The 25,715-nt window shown below is 35.2% G+C and overlaps 1 protein-coding gene across 1 annotated transcript in view; it reads left to right on the top strand.

Annotated features, from left to right (window-relative positions):
• SPOCK3 (SPARC (osteonectin), cwcv and kazal like domains proteoglycan 3) overlaps positions 1-21,129 on the top strand; it is a 157,895-nt gene extending 136,766 nt beyond the window's left edge. Inside the window, exons 6-10 of the mRNA XM_041427939.1 lie at positions 5,749-5,868; positions 11,742-11,963; positions 18,422-18,484; positions 19,637-19,774; positions 20,779-21,129. Of these exons, the coding sequence (XP_041283873.1) occupies positions 5,749-5,868; positions 11,742-11,963; positions 18,422-18,484; positions 19,637-19,774; positions 20,779-20,948 (713 nt within the window). The 3' untranslated portion in view covers positions 20,949-21,129. The remainder of the gene's footprint in view (positions 1-5,748; positions 5,869-11,741; positions 11,964-18,421; positions 18,485-19,636; positions 19,775-20,778) is intronic.
• The last annotated feature ends 4,586 nt before the right edge of the window (positions 21,130-25,715 follow it).

Here is a 25,715-nt window from a genome sequence, read left to right as displayed (position 1 = left end):
TCAGATCACAATCTAAATATGAAAAAAGTAAATTGCTGCAATGCAGCCTCAGATCTGTTCAACTTCATTGGGATCCAATATGATGGAAGATTCCTTTATGCCAGACACTTGCCGAGCAGACTGTAGTTAATTTCTGTTAAAGGGTGATTCTTCAGCCCACTGTTCAGTTCTCCTGCCCTTCTGTGACAAAGAAAAGTTGCAAACCAGTAGATAGTCAAAATGAGGAGCAATAATTGTCTATCACAACAGAAAGAAAGGTCCATCAGTCCCTTCTAGGTTCTGTGCATCGTTACCTGATGTAAAACACTTTTAAAATCTTTTATCAGGCCAGAACATTTCTGATTTCAAAATACTTTATTTGAAATTGTGAAATAATATATACATATTTTAAATTTTTTTTTATAAAGAGCATTATTCAGTGATCTTTTTACCTTTGTCAACTAAGTTTCAAGGGGTTGTATGTCAAATGCAAGAAGTCTTTGCAGGTCTCTGTCAGTCATGATCTTGAAGGGAAAAAAATGTCCAGACTTTTTCCTAGAGCTGTGTAGTGCTTTCAGGAATCCTTAAAATTGAATTTTGAAAACTACCATACCTTTGGGTAATGGTTTCCTTAAAAGCTTTCACCACTAACACAATTTTTGGTCTGTCCCTATTTGATACTTCCCATATCTTTTATTACAAGAAATACCAGATTCAATTGAAAATACAGAAATATTTTAAAATTATCTTGGAATATAGCATATTACAGTGGAACATCTCTTTGCTATCTTCTTTTACCTTCTGTGTTCATAACTATGCAATTTACAGATTAATAACATCATTTTCATCCTCAAAAATGAGTAGTTTTGAATAGCAGAGCACAATGAGAAATTATAGCCATCATTAAAGGTTAGCAGCAGTTAGTGGAGGAAGCCATATACATTGACTGTCCAGAAAATAAATTATCAAATTCCACTATAGGTCTGTGATACTTCTGAGAGACTAAAGAATCAGTATTGTCTTACTTAATTGCAATGTCTTTGTAAGTCCACGTATTTTAAGTTGACGACAGTAACTTGGCATGTAAATTGTGGTTACTAGTATTTTTCCTGCACTCAGAAATTATTATTATATTTAAATATGAAGCCTTTAAAAACTGTGAGGACACAAAAAGATCAGATTTATTTTATGAAAATGTAATTTATTGAAATCATTTTGCATTTTATGAAGCATTAATCATGTGCAGAATGTCTGTATGGAACATTAATTTGGGGCAGTAAGAATAAGCAGCTGCAGTTCCCTGATATGCTATCTGCAGAATTTGTATTAATTATCTCATAACATAGACTAACCTAAGTAGAGAATTCATTATGTTTAGTTAAATAGTAAGGAAATCAGAATGCTTTTATTTGTTAATTTCAAGGTATTATCTTCTTAAAATCACTGGCCCTAGAGGTAACAGATGGCTGATAAATATCAGCTTATAGAAATACAAATATATGCATAAATTTTTTCAGTTTAGAGCCTTTTAAAAAAGAAAAACCAAACCAGTTCTAACTGTACATCCTGGATGGTAAAGAGATGACTGAAATTACTGTCCCATTTTAGTTACACGTTTGGAGGGATTTTTGTCCTTCTGCCAAATTTATTGGTTTTGCTAGCACATTTCTTTTTGCCATATGTTACTCTACCCATTTGTGACAGATGATGCAGGGCTAAAAGTACTGCTGTATATTGCAGGAATTGTAAGTCACTTGCATACAATTCTTAGGCGCTTAGAGTTCGCCACATGGATACTAGCCCTTATTCTGGAGCCAGGAATTTTCAGTCCAAGTAATCAGTTCCTCACGGCTAAATTCATCAGCTTCTGCAGAATGGCAGCCTTGCAGAGTACTGTCAGAGTAGTTACATGTGCTATAATGTCCCAGCTTACTATAGTAGATAATGTCTTTAAGGCAGCACTGAGTTCTGATGGCAGTTTCAGGGTTACTGTATTTTCAGAAGAATGTTTAAATGCCCGTGCTGGAACAGATGCTCAGCATTGACTGTGCAGCCATATGATAGTACATGACTGGTAGGTAATGCTGTCAGAGGGCACTGGGCTACGTGAGCATCAGCTGTGGACAGCTCCTAATAATCCTGCTCACAGCTGATTCAGAATTGCTGCTCTAACAGGTTGCTGGGTGTCTAGCAATCCTGGGCAGATGGCTGCAATCCTCAAGTTACTGCATGAGGAAATACTCGTGTACTTTTAAAGGAGAACAGTATAGAGATACAAAACAGTTGATAGTAGTTCCTTTCAAAGAGGCGTTGTCTCAAACACTGAGGAACCTTCACATGAATGGTGTGATGGCCATAGGACATGAATGACTGGACTCTGCCCTGAGCAGCCTGATGTGATTAGACCTACTTTTAGCAGAGAGTAAGACTGAACTACTTCTGGAGATCCCTTTTAACATATATTATTGTTTGATTCTGTGGTTCAAGCAATATCATATTGTTTTTTTGATTGCAATGCTTTTATAAGTCATATGCAGTGATTCTAATATGTTGAAAAAGTTTGAAAAGCAAGAAGTCTTGCTTCAGCACACACTGACTGATCAGTTGCCCATCTCACATGGAGTAATTACTAGTTGACTCTAAAACATGGTTGATGTGTACCCTGTTCTTGAAGTTTGCTATATACCCTCTTTATAGCTACTTCCTGGATGTTTTATTGTATACATGAATTTAGGAGTATAGTTCTGCCTGACTGAATGAGACTGTGTGTGCTGAGGAAGATAATCTGCATAGTGTGCGGTGTGTTTCTCACTGCTTTTTTTTCCCTAAATAATTTTTTTCATCCTTCACTTAGCAAAAGCTACTCCTTGATATAACAGTATTGCAGTGTGCTCATTATGTCCATATCTATTCAATACTTACTGAGCTACAGGTAATTTTTTCTATGTCTGTGTTTACATAAAAAGGAAGCACTGTTAAAATAATGTGCTTTCTCTTATGTCAGGAAGCTAAGACTGGTTTCAATATGTTAGGGAATTTAGTGCATTTATGCTAGTGCTAAAACACCTTCTGCATGTCTTTACAGCTTTCAGTAACACTATTTGTACTTCATTAATTAGCTTGAGTTGAAAGGCACTTAAAAAACTCAGGCTGATACAGCATTTTCAAATATTTTACTTCCAATCTGTAAAGTATATTCAAATGCCAACACAAATCATAACATCTACTGTATGTGGAAACAGATTGAACAGTTGGTTCTACCTAACATTTAAATAATATTTGTCATAAAGTTATGTCTGAATTAAGTACCTATAAATTTTCTGATACCTTCATTTTTTTGCATAGCCATAGCTGTTAATTTTAGAAGACAGTCTCATTGCTTGAAATGACAGTAGACTCCAGTAACCTTTGAGCTTGTGACTTCCTATTACCTTGTACTAATTCTCTTAATGGCTACTAAAATTGATTGTAATAGGAGGATTGCCTTGCATTGGCATTATACAAAAACAGAAGTACTTCTTGGCAGGTTCCTGAGTGGATTCATGTGATTTAATATGCATTTTTTGATTACTGTCTAACCTTCTACAACCTTTACTGTCTGTCTTTCACCATTAAAGATTCATCTCCCAGTCTATCAGGTTAAATAATAGTCTGAATAGATCTGAATTACCTCATCTTGACCTATTTTAAATCAGGACAGACAAATTTGCACAATAATTTCACTATTCTGTATCTTTACAAGCTCATCACTGGGATGAAAAATTCCTAAACATTTTTAGTATGTATCAACTAATACAATTTTTCATCAAACAGTATTACCTCTAGCAAGCATGTTTCAATGGCAAGTAGCATTCTGGTGAATGGATTTTTAGGTCGATCATCTGTGTTACAGAACAAGAAGTTGAACAGGAATATGTTACCTCATTCCTGATTGGCTCAGCCTTGGCCAGGAGTGGGTTTGTCCTGGAGCCAGCTGGCATTGGCTCTGCTGGACATGGAGGAAGATTCTGGCAGCTTCTCACAGAAGTCACCCCTGTAGCTTCCTGCTACCAAAACCTGGCCTTAAAAACCCAATATGCAGCTGTAATGGAAGGAGAAATTGAAGGGGAGCAGAGTGTCCCAAGTTAACAGCTGATTGTTTGTGCTGACCTGTCAGCTGATTGCAAGAGTTGGCACAGGAAGGTGTCATCATAGCAAACATAAAAATCCCACATTTGAATTATGATACGTAGTCATGAATCAGGAGACCATTTAAATCTGGTTGTTGTAATACATATTTTAGTGCACATGCCTGTTTATCGTTATTTTTTCCCCAGTTCCCTGTAAATTATCAGAAAAGAAAAAGTTCTGTTACACAGAAGAGAAGCACCAATACAACATTTATAAAAATGTCAGTCCATAACATATGCAAATGTATGTATGGAGGAATTTTACTTTAATCTTTCATTGATAGAATCAAAGTATCAAGAGAGACTTCAGTAAAGCTTAAATAATCTCATGCTTAGATGCAAGCAGTTGTACAGTCATTAACAGCCGTTGACAAAATGGTATATTTCTATCTTATTCCAAAATACAAATAGGTGTTTCATAGTGTTGTTCAATTTAATGAAGTGCTAAAAAAGCTGTCACTAAATGTGTTGGATTGCTACACAATAAAGGAAAAGTAAGCAAACTGGAGATTTATTTTGAAGAGTATCACTGTGAAGCTTTGCCAACTTATGTATGAGCTCCTCAGGTTGTAGCTTATTTGCTTACTGGTAGACCTGGAAAGTGACCCAATTTAGAAATGATGGCTATTGAGAATGACAGTGGAAGGTGTTTTGTTACCTGAGCAGGGATACATTTTTTGTCTTTTCTGCTCTTGTCATCTTCCAGATACTGTTATTCCTTTTGTCTTCCCAAACAAATGGGAAGATGGAGTTCTGGGAGGGATATTTACTTGCTTCAAGCATGCCCTTTCTTTGTCTTCTCAGTGAATAAGCCTCTTGAGTGCACATCTTTCTCTGATACCTGCTTCTGTTGGCTTCTGTACAAGCTGCCAGTACTTTACAGCACTCCAGCCAGTCTGCTGCTAATCTGCTGCTCTTGGCACTACAGATGCTCTCTTTGGTCTGGTGTGCTTTTTCTGCCTTTGCTGTTTCTGGTCAAAGAATCCATCCTTTCCATCACCAAGTGGCTGTACCGTTGCCTGTTTGCCGTTATGTGCTCACAGGTTTGGTGTGTGAAACTCCATTCCAAGTATTCCAAACTTCCAGCATATTGTTGAAACGCTTTTGCTGCCAATCCTATTTCCTCTTTTCCTCAGCATAGGAAAGCAGGTTGAGTGTTCAAGATTATCTACTTAAATTACACCTCTCACCTGTTCTGGTAGGGCTTGGATTAGTATTGCCTTAATGAACATGGAAATGAAAAGACAAAAAAATGTCATGGGTGTCTCAGCCTCATCTTCAGTAAGGTGTGAAAATACCTCTGCTACAACTGTTTGTAGTAGTTTGCAAAGGAAGTTTGCTATTCCTTGGCATCTATACTTTTATAATTCCTTTATATAGCAGGTATTTATTTCTCAGGACCTTCAATGGGTTCTGAAGGCATACCTATGCAATGCAGCTGAATTAAATAAATTTTAAAAGCTGTGGGACATACATGTTTGTATTATTATATGGGGTTTGGGTTTTGTGGGAGTTGGGGGATTTTTTTTAGCATAATTTGAAAAGTTCTATTTCGCACCCTGGAGAAAAACATTAAACAACTCTGCATTTTGTATTTCAGTGTGCAGTGACCTGGAATTCAGGGAAGTTGCAAACAGGTTGAGAGACTGGTTTAAGGCACTTCATGAAAGTGGAATTCAGAATAAGAAGATTAGGATTGTTCAAAGGCCTGAAAGGAGCAGTAAGTGATTTCTGCTTGTCTTATTTGATGTTTTCTTTGATCCTTTTCTGTTCTTTTGTTTTTCCATTGTTAAGACCTGCCTTATTCTTGTGTGCTTTAAATAGACGTGTACAAAACTGTAACTTTAGGCTTTTCTGGAGTTGGTTTCCTATTATGGCTTAGTAGTAATACAAGATGTTGAGTTTAGACTTCCAATATCATTTGGCAGGACAACTATCATTCACAATGCTTTAATTTGTGAATGCCACAAAATTAAAAGAAATAAAAAAAGGAACTTAAATTTTGCGTGACCCATCTTGGCTAGATGATGTTGCTGTAGGTACTGGTACTGAAAAAAGATGGAAAAGAAGCTTGTAAGTAAAAAGGAATTTTTAAGGTTACACTTGAAATTGGAAAAGACTCAGGAGTACTAATGAAATGGAAACAGTAGGGGCATAATTTGCTTTTACCCCCTCAAATATTTAAATAGATTTTTTTGTTGTTGTGGAAAGTACAACATTTTAAAATTTTTACATTTTAAAATATAATCATCAAAGTGCTTATTTAGAAGAGCAGTTGAAGTGTGCATTAATAGTTCCAAAAGTGAAGTCCTACTGTGAGGAGAAGCAAATGGGATTTCATAAGCCACAAAACTCTAATAAGAATTAGATAATAAGAAGGGCAAACTATGAATTCTTCCAGAGTATGTTTCAGAGAACTTGTGGTTTTAAACAGTATTTTTGATGTCTTCAAAACACTGATGGCTTGAGAATTTGTCTAATTCCTGAGATTATTTCAGAAAATGTTCCATAGAGCTGAACTATGAAGTTGAACAGACTGACAACCTGAACCATAGTTCTACCTTGCTAGAAAGGAAAGGTTCTTCCAATGAATTTCTGCATGTGTCACATTAGCTCATGCAAAGGCATCCTCAGTGCAAGAGTCTGGAAGAAGAAGTCCAGCCTAGAATTAATTCTGAACAGGAACTTTAATGAATCCATCTCTACTTAAAATTAAGTCTCTAAATGAACCACATCAGTGTTGCTGACTGAAATTGGTTTTGACTCAATCTTTTGTACAGAATTATCCTTATACACAATGGAAGGGAAACCTTTTCCCAGCTTGTGCACAGTAGGTCTCAGCTGTGAGATGCTGTTCACTGAAGGTTTTCTACTAACAATAATATTACCGAAATCTGTTAAAAAAGAAAACCTTCTTGCTGTGCAGCTTGCACACTGAAGAGGCAAAATGCATGGTCTAGATGTCAGGCAGGAGTCTGGCAAAGAGTGCATGTGTGTTTATTCACATGTGTGATTTGCCAGACACTTTTATTGCTTCAGACAGCACACTGGTATTGGAAGAGATTGTGCATTTCTTGGCATATTAGATAAACAATTTCTATATAATGCAGTGTGTGAGCCCTGTGAGTGTATGCTGTTCTGATTTCCACATGGTTTCAGAAGCTGTCTTCCTCAATGTACACGTTACTTATGTGTTTAATAAGCAGGCAAACAATAGTTTTGCCTTGGTAGGCAGATAAGAGTTGAAATTCTCCCCAGAGAAATAACCAGAAAAGAGGAGCATTTCTGTGAGTTCCTTTTGAGCAAATGTTTTGAAAGCCCAGTATGTAAGCCATGGAGGATGGTTATATTTCTTAATAATTTTTCCCTTGGAATTATTTGGACCAGGAAAAGAGCATGAGCTGGTACTTCATATTTTTTAGATAGTGTTCAGAAATAGCTGCATAAAATTTCACTTCATTGTGCTATATGGAAATAGATTTTGAGTATGTGGCTAAAATGAAAGAGAAAAACATCTTTCATAATTTAGTCATCTGAGCAGCAGTTTTTGCACTCCTTGGCATAATGTCCTGATACTTAATCATCAAGAATAAATTACTATCATTCAATTATACTAATTATTCCTTAGTTTCTGCTTATTGCTTTGTGTTACAACTGTGAAAAATGTGTAAAACCAGCATTCTAGTTGGTGTTCCAAGTGATAATATATGCAGTATGTGATTTGGGCAATATTTCCTACGTCTAGGTCACCGGGTGATTTTTGATTCTTAGTTCTGTATCAACTGATGCCTTCACGTGTCAAACCATGGTAGCAGATATTAAACTCTAGATATGACCTTCAAGGCTTTTCTGACTCTTTTACCCAAGTATATCGCCTTCAAGATGTATTGTTTTATCAATACTATAATAAAGGAAGCAAGTCATTGTTGAGAGAAAGTACTTCTGATAATTTTAAGTTTGGACATACAGTAAAAGTTCTTTTAAAATGGACCAAGAATTTTACCACAATAGTCTCTAAAAGAGTTTATAGGGTGTATATAGACCTGAAGTGATGATCTTTTTGTGCTGTAGTAGTTCTGGAAGAGGTGGAGTGCTCCATTTTATATAAAACAAAGCTACCTCTATCTCTATCAACACCTGACTGGTTTACCTCTGAAATATTTGTTTATTTTATTTGTTTGAGCAAAACTAATATTTTACCTAGATTTCAGACATTTCTATATTGCAGTTGACTGATGGTTGTGGAAGACTTAAGCTTGATGAAACAAGAGCAATGAAAACTAAGAAGAAATGTGATTTTTTCTCTATTTACAACACTAAAGCTGTATATAGCAGACAAGAGGAAGAACAAAAAATGAGTGATAACAACAACAAATATAGCTGGACTGTAAATGAGAATACAAACTACTTCAGAGTTGAACTCTGAAAAAAGAAACATAAATTACTTTCAAGATAAAACATAATCAGTTTTAGAAATTATTAAATCATACAGTTATTTAGAAAGTTAGACCCCATGATCCACAGTGCTTTTTCCCTCCAGTATCTGATGCTATTTAACAGATAGGTTATGAGAGTTTTAATAAATGTAAGCTTTTCTTACATAAAACGTTATTGTTTGAATAAGTTTATTAGTTCTGGTGTACCAAAATAATATATTCCTATCTTCTAGGGGGAGTATGTCATGAATATCAGACTTCATACTCTATATTTAAATATTCAGTTGTAGTTATGTTGAACTTTGACAGAATTTATTGAAAATAATTAGAACATAATAACACTTTTCTGGTGCTATCCTGTTGGTATCAGTGATCTGTATTAAAATTATCTGCATTTTAATTATATTGCTGACTCCAATGCAATTTTTTTAACTTCAAGCTTTGTCCTTAATTATAAAACATGTAATAGAGAAGGTGCTGATCACTTTTTAAAAAATCTAAAAGCTATATATAGAAAGAAGTGAGAAAAGAATTGAGGAATGGGAGCAGAGGATGAGCTCCAGTCACAGGCTAATGATAGTTAAGGAAATCAAGAAAAAGAGAGGGAAAAAATCTTATGCAGTTGTATAGTATTGTTCCAACCTTAATTTAGTGGTGCGTACACCTTTGAAACGTTCAGTTCTGTGTTCAGTTCTCTTTCACTGTTCTTCAGATAAATTTATTTCTTCTTAGAGTATGGTTTGAAGCTGACTGAGGAGCTGGACTCAATGATCCTTGTGGGTCCCTTCCAACTCAGCTTATTCTGTAAAATAAGCAGATGTTTGGAGGGTTTCTGCTTTTTCTTAGTATAGTTTATTAAAAACATAAAACTGTCTTCTAGTATCCTAAAATACAAATACAATGTGAGCTTTGCCAACAGGAACGACAAATGCTAATTTAAAAATATTTTAGCTGGAAAGTGGTGCCTCTTTCAATAAAATTAGGCTGGAATTTTCACATGCACTGGTATTGTCTTCAATTACTTTGGCCCACAAGGTCTATCCTTAAATACACCTTTAAAGCGGTTTTTATCTTAAATTCCTTTCTAGTTGACATCTTACTAATTAAAATCATAACTGCTCTATTTCTGCCCTATCTATTAGAGTTGGGTGAGCTGGCCAGAGAAATAATTTGTGAGTACAAGAGTAATTTCTTCTGTTATGCAGGTACACAAAAGGCAGGGTAGGTAGAAGTATGTATCACATTGATCTCTTTTGATAACCAAAGTCATGAGGAGGATCTCTGGCTAAAAGCAGAATTAAGAGAGAAGGTGTTAAGAGGCCTTCAGGAACAGGACCTTACAAGTAAATAATGTTACACTGAACAGTAATCATTAGAAAAAATTGTTTTAAGATGGGGGATTCTTCCAAATTTTTTCTAATCAGAGACACCTTTTGAATAATTCTGATACCTTTTACAGATGAGGTTGCATAAGACATTTACTCTATATCCTTATTCATTCATTGGGTCCTGTATCTCACTGCTCTTCATAATCCACAGAAAATAAGTTTTGTCCTGATGTTTTGTCAGGAGCTAAAGAGGAAGGGAAAGAGATCTTTGGCTGAATGCTTGGGTATGTTTTTAAATTGTGTTAAATACATGAAAACTTAATGAATAGGTAATAGCTTGCTTAAATGCTTAAATTTTCTTGCTTTTTTTTTTTGTCTTCTTTCTATCAAACTAAAATCATAATTAATGCAACAGATATCAGGGAACTAGAAAAAGTGAGATCACCCTGTTGAAAAATCATATTTAATTTGGAATTCCTGGGAAAGGGATTTTATATGTTGGTCTAACTTGCACAGGGAGTTTTGATGCTATCAGGTTTTTTTCCTTTCTGAAATGGTCATTCTACCATAGAATAGGCATTTCCATATATAGATATATATCTAAAAGGACATCTAATGACTTCTAAATGCAATTACTGGATTAAACCTGTTTAGCAGTATAGAAGCACTTTTCTGATTTCTTTACTGTTGTCAGACCAGCAGAAAATGCAGGCAGGCTTGATTTTCAACAGCAATAGAAATTGGGAATTCCTGTGGGCTCTCATGTTAACTTTTCTGTAGCCATACATAACAATTGAATTTTTTCTGGTGCTCATTTTTAACTTGACAGTTTCAAGAAGAATGATGTTTAGTAGCACTAAATCTTGCTCTGTATTAGGCTGTGTGCTCAACTGCCTGGGCACGTGGACTTGTGGCATGACCCACAACACATGGAGCAGAAAAAGATGGTGTTTGTATCATCTGCAGCTCACAGCTTTGACAAAAGCAAGAGCCCTGGTGGTTTCTGCATTTCCCTTTTGTGTCCATAGGCAAGTCTGCATGTACTTTAAAGTTCATGCAGGAAACTTAAACAGGAGGTGTGACGTCTGGCTACAGGAATAATTAGCTCAGCCTGTTCCATTTGGCCATTTTGTCAAGCAGTGTTTTAGGAAGATGCAAGCTGGTTAGGTAAGTATGGTACTGGCAGCTGGCTGCTCTTAGCACTCATCTTTTACATTGCCTCCTCCAAGACAGAAAATACACCATGTAAAGATAAAATACAGTTTTCAAAGCATTGCTGAGACTGACTATCATGTTCCTTTTTCATAGATTTAAATGTATGTTATCAGAACAAAAAAAAAAAGAAAAAAAAAAAAAAAAAAAAAAAAAAAAAAAAAAAAACACCCTCAAGCAGGGACTCCAAGTTACCTGGAATTTATTCTCTTTTTAGTTCTGTAAACTTTGCAAACCACTTAAATTTCATTCTCCTGATTTGTATGCTGTTAGAACTTCATCAGTATTTTTTTCCAGGAAATCATTATCTATCATTTATTACTGTAAATAATGTGTGTGCTATATATATATAACATTTGACATGAAAACTCATATTTCTGAATGTTTTGAGGCTGACTGTAGGATTGATTTCTTTAACAGATTAATTTAGTGACTTTAAAAGTGAATCTGACATATAATTTCTATATGTGTTTCAATAGCATACACTGTTTATTTGTGGCATCTTTGTACCACGAGAGCTATTTCCATGATGCAGCATTCTTTTCTGGTGGCTGGGATCAGCAGCTGCTCCAGCTTTCCTCCTATATAATTTTGATTATTTTTGTTTTGTCTCTTAGGATTTGATACCAGCATTTTGCCAATTTGCAAAGACTCCCTGGGCTGGATGTTTAATAGGCTTGATACGAACTATGACTTGTTGTTGGACCAGTCAGAACTTGGAAGCATTTACCTTGACAAGAACGAGCCATGCACCAGGGCATTCTTCAATTCTTGTGACACATACAAAGACAGTTTGATATCCAACAATGAGTGGTGCTACTGCTTCCAAAGACAGCAAGGTAAAAGATGAGACCGACCTGCATATGTATATGTCTGACCTTTTTGTTGGGCTTTGTCTTTTTTTTAACATATTAAGAAGATTACAGTGAACTACAAGCTCTTAAATGCTGTGCAATGAATTTGTGTTAAGGTTTGTGACATATGGTGAATACCTAAAATGAAGTAAAAAACCCTCAAACAAACAAAATAGTCAAATGACTAAAGCTAAAGGCTTGCTAGAAATTCAAGGATTCTAAATAAAGTGCAACACTGCCACTAATGCTTTTACAGCTATATTGTTCCATATGCCAAAAATTAGTATGTATGTGGAGGGAAATAGATGAAAATAAAGAACAAAATTACTTAAATTATTTCTTTCCCAGTCTACTTTGCCTACATTATAAAATAAACTTTTTTATTGCTAATGTTGGTTATGTTAATGTTCAGTGAGCCTAATAAAATAGCTGAATGAACATTATGGATAAAGTTATTTCCAGTCATTTAGACCAGTTGGTTTTTATTGCCTAGTTGAGTCTCTTGTTAATGTGCTGGTGTGATTTTGGTTAGACAAATAAACCCAACCTATAGGCATTATTTTCCTGAGGGATATATAACAATTTTAGACATTGGTGAGACATCATGTAAATTATATAGTCAAGCTAGTTGTAATGTGTCAAGGAATTGTATGTATCAAGGAATTCACTCATTGAATATTGTCTGCAATTGGTCAGATTAACCCCTGCATTTTCCTTACTAACATGAGAGAGTTCTTCTAAAGGATAAACAGCAACTAGGGTTCAAATTTTTATTGCTGATAGAGGAGATAAAACTGATTTGGTGGAAAGTTTGCTAAGCTAATTCAGCCTTTTTGAAAGTTTTAGTATCAGTTTTTAATTCTCACTTGTACCCTTAAAACTCTCATGGTAAATTCTCATTAGCATTCAACATTTATGGTTTTATTCTGATTTCTGTGGAAATAAAGGTTTTTATCATGCTGCATCTGCCAGTTGTAAATCTAAGTAAAAATAAAGCTGTACTTCTGCACATAAATACTAAATAGCAGATATCTTTTCTTTGATAACTTCCTTGTTAAAAAGTTAATATTTAAACTTTCAAAACACCTTGTTTGTTTTATAATAGAACAATAACTTTTGTGTGATTTTTTTCTTATAAGCATGTATGTACTGCTACCAATACTAGCAAATTAAAAATAACCCATCCCATAAGTAATGCAGCTCTTAAAGAACATAACATTTTGTTCATTTGATTATAAAATAAAAATAAAAAATAAAAAAAAACCAATAATTTCAGCTTAATATATAAGTACTCTTAGTCTTTGGAGGGCAGTATAATTCTTTCCTATTGCCAGAGGAAATACAGAAAATTACATGTGTCCTACTATGGTCCAAGTTTTTTCCAACAATTTCATAGAATGGCATAATCAGGGCATTAAGAAAACCATTCCACAGATCAGTTTCAAGTAGTTTTGCATTTTCTTATGTAATAAACACATTTTGTGCATAATATTTGCTCAGTGTGCTGTTAGAACCTGAGGATGATATTGTAAAGACTGATCTAAACTCTGCGGAACTTGATCAATGGTACCCCAGCAGATCCATCTTTCAGTGACACTGATTCTTTACATTGCAGAATCCAACATTATCAAGCTTTTCTTCCCCTTTTTACCAGTTTCCTCACTGTCTTGATAATGGTGTTGAGATAAGGTGCTGATTTCAAACAGATTGGATAGTCTTGGATACCACAGTGTGTTTGAATATATAGTAAAAATATATCTCCTAAACATTGTATATGAAGTGAAATCTGAGTTTTCAGCAACCCTTGCACATTAAACATGCACTTCATCCTTTGAAATTAACAATGACATCAAAATCTGTATTCTCCATTTTTTGGTGTAAGGAGAAAAAATCTTCTAGTCTTCTTTTGTCATGTCTTATTATTAGCTGTTGCACAACTGTCTGAGCCCTATTTCCCTAGTGTATTAGTGACCCATTGAATTCTCTGTAATTGGCATTGTTATGATGAATTGTGGAATATATTCATTTCTGGTTATGTTTTACTTGATGGAATGATCTAAATAAGGCCTTTAACTAAGCCTTTGCTATTAATAGCAAGGAGATGGAAAAGCTGAGAAATTCAGCAGCTTCTTTCTGATGTTTATTAAAATAAGTTGATATTAACAGAATGCTTCAAGCCATGTAGAGCAGTTCTCTGTATTCATTGAGCTTAGTGCTTTCTGGGCAGATCAGTGGTTTTACAGTACTCTTCTTGATTAGTGTTGTTCTAAAGGGAATACAAAATTTAGTCAACCATATGTATCATACTGGGATAGCAATTTCATTGTGCTTTTTAAAAGTGCATAGTATTATCTTGAGTCATTACCTGAGAAGCCCTTGTGGTCTTTGATCTTAGTTTTACCATGCAAGACTGCATGAGACAAGTACTTGAAACTCTTCTTCATTCTTTCTTTCTGCTTGATTACACTACACTAGGCCTATTACTGAACGTTGCTGACAACTTCTAGTCAATATAGGCAACATTTTTATGAATCCTGAGGTCAGATCTTTCTTGTGGAGAAGATGATCTTCCTGTACTAGTTGTCTCCCCTTGACTAATGATTAAACACTTAGGTACAGTCCAGTGATGCTTATTGCATTTTTTGTTGCCCTTAAATGTAGTTTAGTATTTCTGAGGTTTATCCAAGGCATTAAAATGCATTTCTGCAATGCATCAAAATCTGCAGTGTGCCAGTGCTCTTTGCAAGTCTTTCTGAATGCTTTGGTCACTATGGTCCTCCAGTTTCACCAGTCCATGCAAGTGTTTCAGCACCCATCTTCAGAACTTACTTCCTTAGTTGTTCAATGCTAACGTGACACTTCAGTGCTTGCTGAAATGCTGAGGCCTTTGCAATGTTGGCCTTTTTATAGGCGAATTTTTTTCTGCCAATCATTGATTGATTACTGCAGCCTTGTTTTATTGCATCACTGATTCAGAGAAGGGGAGTAGCCAATTTTGCTGAGAGTATTAATGCTTAGCAGCAAAGTATTTCTTTACTACAGGCCTCTGCATGGAGCTATTAGTCCAGCACTTCTCTAGCTGCATTTTCTTAGAGGCTCTTCTCTCTGTCATACCTGGAAGATACCTTCATCACTTCATAAACAGTCCCTCTTATAGAAGAATGATGATTATCGTGATTTGTATTTGCTAGTCTTAAGATTGCAAGGACTTCAAATATATTTATAGATAGTTACAAATGAAGATGTAACATGCTTTTATCAAGATAAATTATGATCATGAGATTCCCAGGCACACTTCTTGAACTGTAGTATTGATGTTTCAGATCCCTGAAGTACAAACCTTGGATGTCCAACAATTATAATGCTTGATGCCAAGTACAGGCAAGATGTCACTGCAGCCTTATCTGCAGTGGACCATATTCCAGAACTTAAGGGCTCTGCCAAATATTATCTACTTGACTGGTGAAAAATCAGTGTTTTGTTCTTGAGTAAGAAGGAGAATCCTTGAAAGTTGGAGGCTCACTGTGTGAATAATAGCTCCTTGAGTAATAGCTCCTGTCTGTTAAAAGTCATAGACTTTCTTTGTCAAACCTACCAGTTTGACTGCAGTTGATCTGTTAATGTGCTGTTTTGGTAAATCAGAGCTTAATTGTGCTAGCCTTGAAGCACTTCTTGACATGACTGGATATTGGAGTCTCAAGGGCCGGCATTATTGTGTTGCATACTCTGGTGTGCAGCAGTACTCTGAGAACTGACAAACTGTGAATGGCTGGTGTTGTGTGGTTCATGATTCACTCCTAGCCATGCACTGGTGTTATCAGAAGGACAATTCCTGCCACATCTGTGAAAGTAGATTAAGGATGAAGATAATTAGGTACCTTATTTGTATTCAGATTCTCAGACAGACTGATGTCAGATTCATTGCTATTTCAAGAGAAACTACAACCCTGATTTTTTGTAAAGGATTTTTTTTTCCTCCTTGGCTCAAGGAGTTTTCCAGTGACTGCTTTTTTATAAAAATAATTTCAGAAATCCAAAAAAAACCCTTTACAAACTTAGGAACTAACCTGCAAATAAAGAGGGAGGCATTATGATTTGGGAACGGAGGAAAAAGAATGTGCTGTGAGCCGAAAGGGATTGGTTGAACTTCTGGCCTGCCATTCTCTTTGATAGTTTTAACACCAGAGTGATTTAATATCGTTAAGAGTTTTTGCTGCTTTTGCCCTGAGAAGCAAAGCTTAAGTGTGAATCTTGAAGACTTAACTTCTGAGAAGAAGAGTGTTTTGGGTAAGTAATTACCTCATGTTGCCATGTTACCTCTTGGTTAATGGTATTCCTTCTTGTAATTATGCCATCAAAGATTTATAGCTATAATAGAAGATTTTTTTTTTTTCTTTAGGCATCATCCATAATTTTTACATTTCCACATGTTAGTACTCATGTGTGCATATCTATGCTTCTAATTTAGGATTATTTTTCATGAAAAAAGAGGTATTCTTCCTATATGACTAGTTCTTCTTCATCTGCATATTTCTCATCTCTTTTGTGGGAGAGGAGAGAATAAAATAGAAAAGAAAGGTTCTGTGACATTACCCAACCATTAACCTAACCCTGCCAAATCCACCCTGTTCCTAGATCCTTATAAATGACTGTCATTTATTAGATTAATGGTAGTAGAAAATACCTTTAGTTTAAGAAATAATCGGTCCTCAGAATTAAGAGTTTAAATCATCAAATATTGGGAAAGACAGAAACCTTAGTTTTCAAAGGTAATGAAATAGTGAGCATGATCATCCTCGAAGTACTTCTTACAGCAAAAAAAGTAAATCATGTAGCCTCAAAAAGTAGTCAAAGACTGAATTATTAAAATCCAATACCCACCCAGTCATGTCAAATCTCAGTGATTTTTCAAGAGCTTACAGAGAAATTGGTTCATTGTCTGGAAAGACAACTCCTGAAAATTTCTTCTGGCATTAAGTCTTCTGTTGACAGTGTTTTGAAAGTGGAGCCTACCCTTAAGGCTTCACTCTAAAAAGAATCATTATGGATTTAGTATGAAAAGCCAGGCCTACCAGAGCTGAGGCCCCTGGGAACATTGATAAGCTTCTTTAAATGTATTGCATATGTAAATGCTATTTAAAGTGTACAACCAAGAGAAATGAACAGCCTGCTGCCAGTAAGGGATTATTGTTGTATACTAGTTTTTACTTACTCTCTTAGGTAATACCAAAGGCCTGTTGGAATAACTAGGTTATTCCACAAGGTTATTCCTTGTGCCAGCCACGAGGCTCTGTATTTTTGATCTGCACTTCATCTTGGTCTTTGTCACCAGAGTGCCCTACGTAGTGACAGATTTTTGGTCTTACGTGTGCTCTGCATCAATGGGCTGGGCCAGTCTTACTCATTTTAAACCAGCTCAGAACACCTTTTACTATTTGCACGGAGAAAAAGGGATCCTTGAGTTAAGAACATGGCAAAGATGTATTATAAATGATCAGTCTGCTAAAATGGAAAATGCATTTAATATTCAAGGAATGTAAGATTTTGTCTGGGAATGGTGCAAGCTAAAGACACCTGTGAGTAAACTCAGTAATTCTGTTGCTGGTTCAGAATGAGAAATGCCCTGGTGCTAATAATGGTCTAATGTGGTATGCAGCGCCAGTGTTCAGAGATTAATTAGTGCTTTGCTGTCTCTGAGTCTTTCACTTACTGAACAGTGATGCAAACACATTCACATCTTATTTTCTTCCAATTCATGGTGCATACTGCGACTTTCTTTTATGGACAGTAAAAAATTAAATTATTCAGAAGTAGAATAGGCTGTAGCTGAAGAATGGAAAACTGATTTTTAATACATATTCTGCTTCTTAACTCCTTCTAAAATTTGGCCTCCATTTTTAAGTTAGTTTGCTGTACATGGGGCTTTGTACCTGTGGGATCCAGTCTTAAATTGTTGCCAGAGAATCACTGAATCTTGCAGACTTCAGTGAAGAAGGTGGTCTTATTTTCTTAGTGTAGTGTGTGAAATACAAAATTAGAACATGAATTCTAAAAAGGACACAGGGAGGAAATTAAAAGATCTGTCCTGTTTTTAGCTAATACATGAGCCAAGCTTCACAGTTGCAGAGATTTTTATAGACCAATAAAGTAGGCTGTGATAGAGTTACTATTTTGGACTAGCATTCCTTGATGCTCCAGACTAGTAACTAGATGCTCACTTGGAGATGAGTTAACCATGTGTGGTGTTCTGCACAAATCCATGGTGGTGTGCAGATTCGTAGTTCTGAAACTGTAGCAAGGTAATTGTTTTATTTCAGATGTGTGTGTTTCTTAAGATCAGTAGTTAGAGTGACCTTACAACATAACCAACTGTGAAAACGTAGTCATGTGCTTTCTGTCCTAGGTACTGTGTAACCTGTTTAACATTTTTTTTGTCCTTTTAGACCCCCCTTGCCAGACAGAACTCAGTAACATTCAGAAGCAGCAAGGAGGAAAGAAGCTCCTAGGTGAGCCGTAGATCATTTTTTGAAGGTTTTATTACTTACATAAATAACCCTAGTTAAACAGCAACACAAAATCAATATTAATCCAATGAAGATAGACCACAGTAAATCTCAGCAGCAAAATTTATGAAATTTTTGAAAGCTATTAAACTTGGTTTTATTACGTTACCTACCAAAAGCTCTTACATCTGTTTTATTACCCTGATAGAAGGTACATTTTTACAGTACAGAGGAAACAGCATAAGGTACTCCTAAAGTAGTATTTCTGCTGATCATTTAACTGTAATATTCTGTAAGTAATTGAAATCTTTGTTGTGAATCACTTTATACTGCATCAATATTTCTGAAGTGTAAAGTCTTCATTTACCACTAGCCACTCTGTGAAAACTGTGTAAAATGAAAAGCTTGGCCCAAAGCAGTCAAAACTGTATTTCTCGTAAGGATGGTTTCTAATAAGAACTATACACTTCAAATGCTTTCATATGAATATTTTGTTCAGTGTGGTCTCCACTTGGTCCAAGTTATAAACAGCGGATTATTCAGCTGTAGGCAAGTCACTGCCTCCCAAAACAAGCCCCTCTTGTACATATAAATGCAAATTTAGTATTAGTTTTTTGCAGTGTTTTGTGGTGTATTCTGCTGCATTTGTCTTCTGTGGTGGAATAATTGAATACTAGTGTGTGGTAGTTTGTAAAATACATATTAAACACAAATAACTCCTTGTAGTAGATAGTTTGTTAGTCAGGAAGTCTGGCCCTTACTATTCAGACTTGTTTGTACTCCACAGATGATAGAACTTCCCATTCAGGAGCAGGTCCTACATTTAAGCCTTTTCACCAGAATGCAGTGAAGTTCTGGACTGAGATTTTCATGGAGTAAGAAATATGTATCACAGGATCAACAAAAAATTTAAAGGAAGAGCGCTCACTTTATGTTGTGAAATCAGTCCAAGACTGATATTTTCCCTCCCACATTTGATCCATTCAGTCAGTTTGAGTCAGCTGAATTTAGTGCTGCTAAAGCAGTCACTGTAGAGTCTGAAATGATGAAACAAGAAAAGGCAGTTGCTTTTTGCTGTATTTGTGACATTGGCCAAGACACGGGTTTTAATATACTTATTCAGTATATATATATGTCTGTCTATCTATCCTGCAGGGCAGTACATCCCCTTCTGTGATGAAGATGGGTATTACAAGCCAAGTCAGTGCCACGGAAGCCTCGGGCAGTGCTGGTGTGTGGACAGATACGGGAATGAGGTGTCAGGATCCAGGACAAATGGCGCAGCAGAATGTGGTGAGTTAAGAACCTTCTGAGCTGTTTGGTTTAAAGGAATTATTCCCTTTGATTGCCAGCCAGGTTAAATTTCTTCAGTAAGAAGTGTGGGGCCCAACTACATGGCTTTTGATACAAAACCCAAAAAATTATAATTTGTTATTGTTATTGCATTACTTTTGGAACTCCACTCACTGTGGACTATTAATAGACCCGTTACATGTGCTTCGCATAGTGTATATAAACCCAGGAAAAATTAGTTTTCTAGAGCAGCATTAGATAAGTCCCAGAATGTTTCACAAAATTCCTTTGGGTAATCAGCATGCAAGTGAATTCGATTTGACATTTTTTCAATTTATATTTGAGGGAATTGCCAAAAGTTTTTAGCACACTAAATCTTCCCTTATTTTGCCTTCCTACAGCATTGTGCAGCTTCTTCCAAGAATTCCCATGTCACCTTTATTTGATGTCCCAGATAAAAAAGATGAAAAAAAAAGTGTTTTTCCTCTTTCTTTTAAAAAAAAGTAATTTATGACTCCTTTTCACTTCTTCTCCAACAAAAGAATGTAGCCTGAAGCAGAGAGTAAATTGTACACAGTATTTGAGGTACAAGCTCAGGCCTATTGTCCGTCTAATCCAGGATCATTTCTGGATAAATGGACAGTTTGGTATAGTTCAAGACAATATGTAAGAAGTGAACAATAGTCAGGGTATTTTATCAGTAGTCCTTATTGCCATCTGGAAGTTGGACTTATTTTTTTTTACTTGTTCCTAGCACTGATTATAGTTCTACAAATCCATGAAATTTGTCTCCTTTTGTTAATATTGAGAAATGAATTCAATACTGAGTTGGATTTTTTATGACAAAAGAATCTTCATATTATTTCTATTTTATTTTTATGTAACACTCTGTAGTTGTCCTGAAAGTAGATATTCTGCTGTGCCTTTTGTATGATTATGTAAAGTGTACTATAAATATATAGTGTACCTTGTGAGGCTTTTCTATAACTGTCATACCTTTTTAGCTATCGATTTAGAGACTTCAGGTGATTTTGCCTCTGGTGATTTCCATGAATGGACAGATGATGAAGATGATGAAGATGAAATAATGAACGATGAAGATGAAATTGAAGATGATGATGAAGATGAAGGGGATGATGATGATGATGACGATGATCATGATGGATATATTTGACAATACTAGGAGGTCCTTATGTTGTACCTTTCTAAATTTCACAAGATGATATTTCATAAAATCCCTTTGTTCTCCAAGATCAAAAGGGTTCTAACAAATATGTATATTTTGTATGATTATTTCAAGCATTGCAGCTGGAGTCATAGACTTTTTTTGTTTAAATAAGAATAATTATATCATGTGCTTTTGAGTTTTTAAATTCTGTTGTGCTGAAGAAAACACATTGGAATTCTAGCCTGAAGAAAAAATGTTGTGTGCTACTGAAAATATATATGTGCAGAACACACTAGAAACCCAACCAGACTCATCAAAATTCTGCTGAAAAATATTTGCCCTTACTTGGAACTGTGCATGTCCTCTTCAGAATGCATACTGTGACTTACCTTCAGTTCCGTCAGTATTTTAGGCCCTGTAACTGTCCATTTAATGAATCAGAAATGTATTGCAGTAGAAAAACATTGGTGCACAAGTAGCATCTCAACCAGCCTTTAATTAACCAAAGGTATGGAGAAAAATCAGGAGGGAAAACTGTAGCAAAGTCCTCCTTTGCATTTGTAGTTATGTTTTTTATTAGGAAAGTTATTTTCAATAATCTATGGCTAGATTATTGAAAGGATTTTTCAAGAGCAGTAGCATGGACAAGCACCAGTTCTGTAACTATAAAATTTTCTTGTCCTCCCTTTTTTTGGTTTTATGTCAAGGTCATATAAGCTTTATCATTATTTACTTAATCATTGCTTCACCCTTTGTGGTTTCTCTGTATTTCTCTCTAATCAGACTAGTGTAAAGTACTTACATTGGGAAAAAGATTTGCTTAAAGTTTATTACCTTTATACATTACTGTATTTCAGAGTATTGTCACTTGCCCTAAGGTAGTTTTTAATAAATGTATAATGATGCTTTTTATTTTCTTATTTGGGGAAATAGTTTTGCTCCTTATCTTAATTCATGTTGTTTTCTGTTACTAGTGCAGAAACTAATAGAACGTATTGTAAAGGTGCCTTGCAAAATAGATCTAGAGAGGTTTTAGCATGCATACCAGTATAGGATGTTAGGCAATAGCTAAGCACACCCAATTACCAAATTAATACCAGTATAGGTACTGCTGCTGGAATGAAGAAAATGGATTATTTTAATTTTTTTTCCTATTATTATGTAATTACCATGTGGTCTAGATTATACTTATTGTGTAGAGTAGCACTTAAGATTTGACTGTAGAGAAAATTATTTTAATCACTGTATTTATGTTAGCATGTTAATTAATTGTGTAGACATTTTGAGACTCCACCATCTTCATTCATATCCTATCTGTTTCTTTCTGCCCACAATAAAATTGACATGACCTGTATAATGTATTACTGCAGGTTGTATAATTTAAAAATGAGTCACTGATTTCTCATCATTAATAAAAGGAAAATCACATTCTTATTTGAATTAATTTCTACACAGTAAATACTAAATCTAATGTTTATCTTATGTAATATTGAAAAGTATAATGCATTTTCTTTTTTACTGTTTCTGTATAGTTTGCAAAATAAAAACTCTTGTAACCAACCTTTGGCCAGTATAGCCCTTCATTTTGACTTTTGATGTAGTGTGAAATTTAGAATCAGGAAGAATTCATGTTTCAGATGCATTTTACCTATTAAAATACGTATTTATTTGAATAAAGCCATTAATGTTTTATTTTCATTTAAAATATTTGAATAGGGCAAAACAAATAGGGAGCTTCTGATTTTCTGTAATTTCCCTGATTTTTCTATGGCTTTGTTATGTACTTTTATGACATTGTTTTCATTTCATGGTAAAGAAAGAGAGAGAGATTCTTCTCAAGCTTGGTCATAATTTGTGGGGCATAGTTGTGTTATTTTCTTAAATAAAGGCAGTTAAGAGTTTACCATTCTGATAGTGGGATTTTGTCAAAGAGCAGTTTCTTATGACTGAAATTCACTGATATATACTGATTTTAAATAAAGAAGCTGAAGAAAATGTGTTGTCATTATTGGCTGATGCAGTAAAATACTGTTGTGGGGAGTTTTTTGCATGTGACAAGTGGTTATTAGATGACAAATTGAAAATGCATTTCATTAAAACTTGTCATACTAGAATTAAAGAGAATTCATAATGTGTTTTGTCTAAAGGGATTACAGTATGAAGACCTTTCTGAAGACAACTGTCATGCAGAAGAGCCTAAAAGAAGTTTATATTCTTTCTTCCCTGAAAATTCCCCACTGAACTTAAAGAGGAGGAGTATACATGCATTTTAGTCCCTGAGTTTTAAAACTACTTAGCATGAATTCAGAACTAAGTCAAGATAGTTGAATTCACTAAAGAGCAGTGACAGTGGGGAATATGGAAAATTTTGGGTTATTTTTGTGGTCCAAAACTAAAACAGCAACAACAAAAAGTTCAATTGTTACATATTCCTGAGGAAAAGCCAGAAAAGAGGCTGATACAGTGTAAATCTTCCCTTGAAAACTTCCTTTTGCTTTGTAAAAGATAGGTAAGTGTCTGTGGATTAATACTTACCTTTCACAATACCAGAGGAACTGGAAACTACTTCACTGCATGCTTCTTTCCTGCATTAAAGAAATGCAGGCTATCAGGAGCAGCTAGAATAAATAAAGGCAAAGGCTGGTAATGTAAATGTACTGAATATCTAAACCATTCAGAAGCTTTTTCCTGCTTTCCGTAAAATGCAAGAATTTGCACAGATGTCTGTCCTCATGACTACAGTCATGCAGAAAGCAGTTGGGAGCCCTTGACTATTTTTACAGTGTTGCTGTCATTTGTTGTTTTTTCTTGTTCTTACAGTTCTACGCATGTATTTATAGATAGGCAAAGATTGGGATGTACATTTGGAGGTTTTCAGGCAGTGTGATTAATCCTTATGCTCTTCTGAGAATGTGTGGAATTATAAATCTCAGTTTCTTTGAAAAGTAAGGAATACCAAGGTCAATGCAATAAAATATTATGTAGTCTTTGAAAGAAGTATTTTAGGTCAAGGCACAGATTTGCTTAGTTTAGAAGGAAATTAATTAGTGTCATTAGTTTGCTTATATGAAAACTGGATTATTGTACAAGACTGAGGAAGATGGATGAAAGTGATAACAGGAAAAAATTTGCCTGTTTTGTGCGCATGGACAAGAACTGGATTTCCCTTATTCTTACTTAAAAATTCCACTGCCCGGCTAGAATAATAAAAGTTTATCAGGATGTGGATTAGCTTTATGCTTCATAGGGAATTAAAAAGTATTTTTATTTACAGATTCTACATGAAAGCAGTGAACATATTTCTAATTACTAAAAACTTTTGAAAACTGGATTTAAATAAAGTGGTGGCAGCAGTTTATTTAAATTTATTATAAATACTGTAATTATTTTTACTGTTTTTTCAGCTAATTTAAGTATTTTGGTCGCAAATCATTCACAATTTCATTTCAGCGAGTGCAGTGGACAAAAAAGTAGTTTGTCAGCAAGTTCCTGTGTGAAGAGAGATTGGTATTACCATGAAGAAGAATACAATGGATTTGAAGAATCTCTGACTTAACCAGGTGCCACTGGGTAAGTAATTCAAACACCAAGTTTTGTAAAACAGCCACCTCCTGAAGGCAAATACAATGCTGGATATGCTGAATTAAACCTCTTATCACAATTGGGTTTCTGTTAACACGCTTTCTCTGAACTTGTGCAGGAGGGGTGCAGTTTGCTAATTTGTTAATTCATCCAGTCAAAAGGCAGTGGAAATTACTCTGAAGTTAAGGAACCAGAGCAAGAATGGGAAGCAGAGCTGCCTAGCCTAAAAGATGACACTTCCACTTGAATTTTTTGTTGTGTTTCAGATGCTAATTGCACTAAATTCTGAAAAAGAGACTTCTGCATAGGATGTGTCTCCTTGAAGGTGAGTGAAATACCTGTGCCTATTTTTAAAAATAAGAATTTCCATGTCATAGTGTTAATAGTAGTGCAAGATATTTTACATTTTTTCACCAGCTTTCCACACAACTCAATGGAAAAATTTGATAAAACTTCAGACAGGGATGTGCACAAAACTGGTGCTCATGCCTGTAACCATTTTTACCGAGGTGGTTGAAATGTATCAGTTAAAATCAAGATGAACAGAGACGTCACCTGTTCACCCTCTCTGCCCACAACATTTGCAGCTGTTTTGTAAACTCGTGAAGCATCCAGCAGTCTGCTGAATCTAAAATAAAAATAAATTTTAAAAAATTAATACGCATCCTTCCAACTCAGATCATTATTCTGCTCATCAGGCAAGTGTATCTTAGAAAAAGCTGGCTGTACCCAGCACAAGGCACTGAGGGGTCTGCTCTAGCGGTCTTGTCATTGATGTCAAATACACATTTTTGGGAAGACTCTCCAGTTCCTTTCCTTTTCATAGTTTATTTACTTCATGGACTTAACATATTGAGATGTTTCTGTGGGATTGTCTGCTGGGCTTTGGTCTCTGTGAAGAAGAGGAGACTGGATCTCTTCTGCTGGAAATGTAATGCTTCTGATTGATTCTGTATGCCTGAGGGGACTGGAGGGCCACAAGAAGATTTCTTGAGTCTGGGGTTAAGAAGAGAGTATTGACTATTAAAATATGTTGATTTTGTTTGAAAGGTAGCAAAGATTACTGTGTTTTTCACTTGCTCTAAAAAACACCTGGCAATAGCAATGTATTGGAAGAACTTAGTTTTGCAGTCACAATGCCATGATTCATTTTCCTTATTTCTTAAGAATAATGCAGTTCTTTGAAAGTAC

Source organism: Onychostruthus taczanowskii, unplaced genomic scaffold, assembly GCF_017590055.1.
Source record: "Onychostruthus taczanowskii isolate IOZ18803 unplaced genomic scaffold, ASM1759005v1 scaffold12, whole genome shotgun sequence".
Taxonomy (NCBI): Eukaryota; Metazoa; Chordata; class Aves; order Passeriformes; family Passeridae; genus Onychostruthus; species Onychostruthus taczanowskii.
The sequence above is the reverse complement of the archived record's forward strand: the minus strand, read 5'-3'. Positions and strand labels throughout refer to the sequence as shown.